Below are 7,917 nucleotides of genomic sequence, written 5' to 3' on the forward strand. Positions count from 1 at the left end.
CATTTGCTTCAGCAATCTTATCTCTGCTTTCTCCCTTCACAATCTTCTCATTTCTGCCTTCACTGATCTCTTCTTTCTCTATCACCTGGATCGTTTTCTTTTTCCCTTCGACTGTGTTTACTTGATTTTTTCTTATGTCCTAGATTATTGTTAATTTTGGATAAATTTTAATATATTAATAGAATTATAGATTATATATTAGAATTATATATTTTACATGTTTTTCAATTATTACCTGTTGATCTTGATCGATGTCTTCTGTTTTTATCACGATCTTTTTCCCTCTCTCTGTCTCTTTCTTGAAAACGACTCTGACGCTGGTGTCTTTCTCTGGATCTTGATCTTCTTCGAGAAGAATGCCCTCGTTTGTGAGGAGACCTACTTCGACTACGTCTGTGACGAAGTGGAGAAAGATTTCTCTTATTCTTATCATCGTCTCTTTTTAAATGAAGTGGAAGACGTCTATCTAACGTTAAGCTTCTTCTCAGGTCCTATATGAATAATTCATTGATTATAACAATATTTAAATTTTATAATAGTATTTTTCATCTTTTTACCTTATCGTCATCTGATTCAACATCATAAAGATCATCATCCAGAGCACTAATTCTTGGTTCTAAATAATTACACTTTTCCAAAACTTGTCTTTTCTGAATTCTTGGTAGAAAAATATCACAAACTCTTTCTTCATGTAATAGTTCATGAATAAATTGATCCATACGAATTATTTCCAATGCTATAATATATATTAATCAGTTATATTAATTAATATTTTTAAAACTGATCAAGTTTTTAAAGAAAAAAAACAATTAATTTTTACCTACCTCCTGATCTGTTTTTTCTCAAAAGTTTTCTGTAGTCATTATACAATGGTTCCAAATATTTGTAGCAATCAAGAGAAGTTCCAACTAATCTCATACAGACTGCACCTAACGCTCGAGCATATCTAATTTAAAATATGGTTTTTAAAATCAAATATCATACGATATATAAATGAAAATTTAAATAATTTTTAGTAAAGGTATGATAATTACGACTGCAAAATCGATTGCAAAAAATTAAATAAGAAATTCAGTAAACAAATATCAAACATATTATTAAATTTAAAATATTTTTAGCTTTCTCTTTATTCAAAGTGGCTTAATAATTCTTAACTAATTAAGAACAGTAGAATTTTCTAAATATTTTGAATTAAAAACATAATTCTTATTTTTTTAAGCCAACAATAAATAATAATAAAAATAATAATAACAACTTTCCCATGGTCACCACCTGGTCATGGTAGAAGAGCCTAGTAATTTTACTGATCCATATAACAATGCAGGCTGGAGCACAAGCTCCTGGTAGGAACACCCATGCCAGTAAGGTCTATGCAGAGAACTGAAGCTAAGAGTGACCACACACCCACATTCTGTGGAAGTATTTTTTATGATGGTAGTAACCAGATCTAAGATTGATACCGGCTCAGACGTCGCCCAAATTAACAAGGTTTGCGTTTGTGAGTTAGGCAGAGGCTCACGTTCGAAAAATAAGCTCCAGTCTCATTGGTTACTGGTGGCTAACGCAGTGCCAGCCCAAGCATGGCTACTGCAATGCCCTCAACAGATGTGAGAAGCCAACATATTAAATAGACAACAGAAATAAACGAGTTTATCATCCGTACTTACTACGCAATCACAATACTCGAAACAAACATGACAGCATACAGACAACAATTACACCATAGATTCACACAACAATATTTTTACCTCACAGTCACCGAACAAAGGGTTGTTGATCAGAAGAGAACATTTATACACAACAACCTTATCCCACAAACAACACTTGAACTTATCAATCAACAGGTTGCTGATCAAATACATAAACAAACAGAAACATTCAACATTATTAATGAAAATCACGTAACCTGTAAAAATAGTCCAGAAACAAGCATTGATAATAGCACACATACAACAACTATAACTAATAATACTATAAGAACTTCCTCATCTATCACTGATAAAGTGAACATAGAATTAGTTAATACGCTCTCACTTATATTTCAGTAAACACTCACTAAATATACAGGCACAGATCCTACACAAAGACCACGAATACTGAAAATCAACACGTCAAAGGCAGTAGGAATAACACTACATTATGTAAACACTCACTTACTACCAAACTACATTCATTCAATTTCTACACTCTCAGACATTCATACATTAGTTTATGCTGGAACAGTCACAGTAGTAAAACACCATGAACTGTAAATACAATCACACAGACACAAACAGAACACAATTCTATCATAAGCCTGCCTGGCAGAGACAAATAAAAACACAAATAAATGACATTAGACAGCAATTAGGCAGGCTGACACAATACACTAAGAACAAAATAACACCCAAATTAATAAAACAACTCAAATACATTTTCAAAAAAAATCAAAACACACACAGAACATGAACACCACAACACACACATTACAGAATACATCGATACACTAAAACAGAAACTCGCAGCCAAAGCAAGTAGACTCAAACGATACAAAACATGTACACTGCAGAAACGACAAAATAAATTATTCACAAACAATGAAAAACTTTTCTACAGACAAATCAGTACAAAAACAAACACTGATACACAGCACACACAAACAGAAGAAGAACTCACAACTTATTGGTCTTCTCTTTAATCCAATGCTCTTACACACAATGCTGATACAGGTTAAATCGAGGAGGAGAACAGAAACTTGCACAACATACAAACTATGCCCTGTGCTGAAATAAACATACATGACATTTGCTACGCTGTTAACAGAACAAACAACTAAAAGACACCTAGTGTAGACAACATTCACAATTTCTGGTATAAAAAGTTTACATCACTGCACCATAAACTAGCTAAACATCTAACACACATCATCATCAATGCACAAGACATGCCGAAATTTCTTACTCAAGGCATCACCTACATAATACCTAAAATCAACAACACCACAGACCCCACACAATACAGACCAATTAATTACATGTCTTCCAACACTCTACAAATTACTGACATCCTGTATCACAAACAAAATATACAAACATGTTGAAGAACACGACATTCTTACAGAACAACAAAAAAATTGCTGTAGAAATCACAGGAAATGCAAAGAACAGTTACTCATAGATTCAGTCATTCAACGGCAAGAACACAAACAACACACAAACATACACATGGCATATATAGACTACAAAAAAGCATTCGACAGTGTTCCACACAGTTGGCTGCTACACATGTACAAAATACATCCATCACTCACTGCATTTTTCCAAAACACTATGCAGCACTGGAGAACAACACTACATCTCCGGGTTAGTAACACTTCCATACAAACAAATGAGATATTCATTAGGCAAAGAATTTTTCAAGGAAAAAATTCCTTGAGTCTGCTTTGGTTCTGCCTAGCCCTGAATCCATTATCCAACATGTTAAACAACACGCAATNTATGTTATAAAAAATTTTATATAATAATGAATTCTGACCCTAATGAAATATTTAAGTAAATATTCTTAGGAGTGCTGTACACAACACTGGCATAACGTGTTTCATATTCATATATAATACGACTAATTGGGCTGCAATTCGAAAAAATTGTAGACCTACAAATTCTCATTGTAGCCCGTCCGTCTCTCCTTAATCTCGAGAAAGAAATTATATAGATGAAAGTCAAAACCAGATATAGAAATCTTACGGGTAGCAGGCTTCGATATATCAACTTTCGATATAAACCGAGTCATGTTATTTCAATTCAAAAATTTCCCCCCTGAAAGTACTTAATAGATGATCGGCATGACTCTATTGCTAACAGGAAAGTATGATCTACAGGGACAAGACACTACTTAATGACTATTAATTTGAGATGAACAGCATAGATTTTAAATTAAATAAATTCAAAAATATGACGAAAAATTGCAGCTCGGCATCATTGTGACAATGTCGCAATAAGTAATCGCTCGTTTTCTTTACGAGAATATTTCCTAAATTTTCCAGTAAATATTTTTTTTCACAGAATAAGGCAAAATTTATATTTGCTAACAACACATTACACTCATATAAAATATTTTAATGTATTTAAATCATTTATGTTCTCGATTTAGTCTCTTCAACAGACTCGTACATGAGAATCTCTATACATTTAAAATATTTTTACGAAGAATCAACACATTCAGCAATGGAAATTTTTGAAAACAAACCTGTCTGGTAAATTGAATGATATGTTTGGTAGAAAATTTTCAGAACTTTATTATCTCCATACATTTTTTCTAATCTCACTTTTACATAATTCTGTAATTTGATTAAATAATATTTTGTTATTAACCAATAAGTAATTTGATTTATTAATGTTTATTGTTTACAGCAAGTGAATAGAATTTTCTTTAAATGCTTTAACGTTGTGAAATAGAGTCTACATTACATCTATTATTATTTCTTACACACGAGAAACATTTTTTTAGAGTCTTGAATGAATAGTGTAGTCTTAAGGAACTTTAACATTATGATTTGCATTTAGATCATTATAGATAAAAGTTTATTCAAGAAAAACCAAAGCTTTAATTTGGATTTTTTCTTACAGCTGTGGCAATTGTATGTATATAAATGTATTTAAAAATTTTTAATGCTTTCAAATTTCACGTTAGAATTATTATTGGCATATTTGTTTTTATATACAAAGTATATTGACAGTCAAAACTTTCTCTTAAGAATGCGGCGCATGCTAAGCAAGCTCAGAGAATTTGCCCCTGGTTGTATCTATAGTTGTTAGTAAAAATCACATCTCAAAAATCCAGTGTTTCGTTAGTTGAATTTGCAGACACGTGTCAAAAAACGACATGAGCAGAAAAACTACAGAAAAAAAAATGAAACTAGTTATGAACGGGATGGTGCACGAAGATCGAGTTACGAAGGTGATTTGCTAGCATCTTTAAGGGGTGAAAAATGTGTTCGATTTCTTGCATTTATAATATCTTTTATGATTTAGGCTACTAATAAAAATCGATATAGGAATTTGTCTACTTTGTAGTTATCAAGTAGGTGTAAATTTTTGAACATTTTTGATATTTTTAAATAAATCTAATGAAAATTACACCTAAGCCGCCATAAAGCTGTTCAGACCATAAATGATGTCATAAATGCTTGAATACGGCATAACTTCTCACACTTTAATATGGCCGGCAAATTTCCTTCGGTTACGATGTCGGAACCGTTTTAAGTTTATTTTTCGTTACTACTGTACTACAATTCTTGAACAACTCGGGAAAAGTTATGGTTTCTTGGTAGCGTAAGCTTAATTCCAACAATAAAACAAAGTTTAATAACATTAATATGTATGACGATAAGCGATGATTGACAACTTTACCAGATTAGTGTTTTCTAACAGATAAACAGAACAATATGCCTACTCTTTTACCATCTGCTCCCTCCCAATTCATATTTTCAGTGTCTTTATTTGACGCCTACGGTCAAAATTCGTCTTCCGAAATAGTATTTGAACCAATTCTTTTAGTTTTAAAATATTTTGTACGAATTTAATTCTTTCGGAATATTCAAGGCGCGACTTAACGTTTTCGTGAAATTGTTTATGGACGACAGCGTAGGTTATTTAGAAATAAATATAATAGATGTCCTATTTGAAGGGTTTGAGGATTGTAAAAAATGCCCGTTGAGTAGGAATGTCCACTATTCGGCAGTGTCCGTTAATGGAAGTTTCACTGTATTATGATTTCTTGTTTACAGATCTGACATAACTTTGGAATTGTAGTTTTTAGCCAGAAAAATGAATTAGCATACATATTCACAAAATTAATAAGTAATTTTATTAATGTAGAGTGATGAATGTTTTGGAAAATTTCCAAAATATAACAATAAATATATTAAAGTATGATAATTATTTTAGTAACTATAATAATTCATTTATCATAATTCATGTAAATAGAAATTTAATTAAGTGGTACTCTGATAAGTAGTTTGTTAAGCTATTGATTGTTGTGCATCTGATTCAAATATAATGAAAACTATATCAGACAATTATTATAGTTTATTGTATAACTGATATATGTTTTAAAAAATATTTAGTAAAAATATTCTTAGTTAAGCATTTTAATTATAAAATTACAATTCCTGTACAACTAAAAATGAACATGATTTAAAAACAATTTTAAAATGGTCATTGACAGTTATGATATATTTATTATGTGATGTTATATACAAAATCTATGGTCGTAATGGAGGCAAGCCAAGTATAGCACGAAGTGCATTTGCTTCAGCAATCTTATCTCTGCTTTCTCCCTTCACAATCTTCTCATTTCTGCCTTCACTGATCTCTTCTTTCTCTATCACCTGGATCGTTTTCTTTTTCCCTTCGACTGTGTTTACTTGATTTTTTCTTATGTCCTAGATTATTGTTAATTTTGGATAAATTTTAATATATTAATAGAATTATAAATTATATATTAGAATTATATATTTTACATGTTTTTCAATTATTACCTGGTGATCTTGATCGATGTCTTCTGTTTTTATCACGAGTTTTCTCACGATCATTTCCCCTCTCTCTGTCCCTTTCTCGGGAACGACTCTGACACTGGTGTCTTTCTCTAGATCTCGATCTTCTTGAAGAATGCCCTCGTTTGTGAGGAGACCTACTTCGACTACGTCTGTGACGAAGTGGAGAAAGATTTCTCTTATTGTTATCATCGTCTCTTTTTAAATGAAGTGGAAGACGTCTATCTGGTGTTAAGCTTCTTCTCAGGTCCTATATGAATAATTCATTGATTATAACAATATTTAAATTTTATAATAGTATTTTTCATCTTTTTACCTTATCCTCATCGTCATCTGATTCAACATCATCAAGATCATCATCCAGAGCACTAATTCTAGGTTCTAAATCATTACACTCTTCCAAAACTTGTCTTTTCTGTATGAAAAATTAACATAGAGTGAAATGAAACTGTACCAAAATGACTTAAAACTAGTGTTGTAACGAATAGTATATGCGGCCTCAGGCCGAATACCGAATACTCGGCCAGGAGCGTGGCTGAATAGCCAAATATTCGGCTTGATTAACGCACGTACGAAAATTGGCACGCAAACCACATTATGGCAAGGATCCTGCTCTCTATTGCCACTACGCTTTGCCAATCGCGTTAATTCTTGGCAGTTGTAGCTGACAGACAAGAGTGTCATGGAAGTATGTGATAAATGATGATATCAAATGTGGATAACAATGAAATGACCTACACATGTAAATAACGGAAAAAGAACAGAGAAGAACCGCGAAGTAAAAATGTGAAAATAAATATGAAATTGAGTCGATAACATAATCAAACAAGTTGAGGCAGCTTATTGGCACGAAATTCTCGGCCGTCAATGCCAAACAATTGTTGTCATAGTCTTTGGAAAGCTAAATGCTTGTAACGTAAGTCACTTAGCGTGCACAGGCGAAAGCCTGGGGCCGTTCGGGCTATTAAGCTGTCTTGAATCTGTGAAATCATAACTGACTTATATCGACGTCCTATCCGTCTCTTTTCTCCGTTATCACCAGGATGAGTCACGTAATTGTAAAATGGGAACTCTACAACGGAAAAGTGACGAATCGAAAGTATCGTGAGTGCGTATTATGATGTATGCACAGGCATACATCATAATACGCACTAATCATAAAGAAAAAGGGAAGAGCAAAGACGAGCGCTTAAAAACAAGGATAGGCAGGGTCAGATTCTCAGATGTGCGAGGGTTTTCCAACGATAGACGTGTACAGTACATGTGCTGATCTTTGTAATTATAAATTGTGAATACATGTGACTAATATTATTTTCTTTTTTATTTTGTGCATGTTACAAGTTATAAATAAATATAAACAAACAACACTAACTCGATAACATTAA

At 32.3% G+C, this 7,917-nt stretch overlaps 2 protein-coding genes across 2 annotated transcripts in view; both read right to left on the reverse strand.

Moving 5' to 3' along the window:
* Positions 1 to 25: 25 nt before the first annotated feature.
* LOC111640709 (pre-mRNA-splicing factor 38A-like) overlaps positions 26 to 7,917 on the reverse strand; it is a 20,868-nt gene continuing 12,976 nt past the window's right edge. Inside the window, exons 2-4 of the mRNA XM_023386742.1 lie at positions 825 to 946; positions 558 to 736; positions 26 to 491 (exon numbers count right to left, since the gene is read on the reverse strand). Of these exons, the coding sequence (XP_023242510.1) occupies positions 225 to 491; positions 558 to 736; positions 825 to 946 (568 nt within the window). The 3' untranslated portion in view covers positions 26 to 224. The remainder of the gene's footprint in view (positions 492 to 557; positions 737 to 824; positions 947 to 7,917) is intronic.
* LOC111640710 lies at positions 6,119 to 6,971 on the reverse strand. Its single transcript, XM_023386743.1, has 2 exons — positions 6,518 to 6,971; positions 6,119 to 6,421 (listed from the first exon to the last, which is right to left on the reverse strand). Exons 1-2 carry the CDS (start codon positions 6,722 to 6,724, stop codon positions 6,242 to 6,244), a joined length of 387 nt encoding a protein of 128 aa, XP_023242511.1. The 5' UTR covers positions 6,725 to 6,971; the 3' UTR covers positions 6,119 to 6,241.

The sequence above is a fragment of the Centruroides sculpturatus genome, unplaced genomic scaffold (genome assembly GCF_000671375.1).
Source record: "Centruroides sculpturatus isolate CEXI.00-Female unplaced genomic scaffold, Cexi_2.0 scaffold1013, whole genome shotgun sequence".
NCBI lineage: Eukaryota > Metazoa > Arthropoda > Arachnida > Scorpiones > Buthidae > Centruroides > Centruroides sculpturatus.

Excerpts from the sequence above, each read along its gene's own strand:
- LOC111640710 (XM_023386743.1), bottom strand. The coding sequence starts at position 6,724 with ATGATAACAATAAGAGAAATCTTTCTCCACTTCGTCACAGACGTAGTC. Across the intron at positions 6,422-6,517 it reads ACATCGATCAAGATCACCAG|GACATAAGAAAAAATCAAGT; the intron begins GTAATAATTGAA and ends ACAATAATCTAG.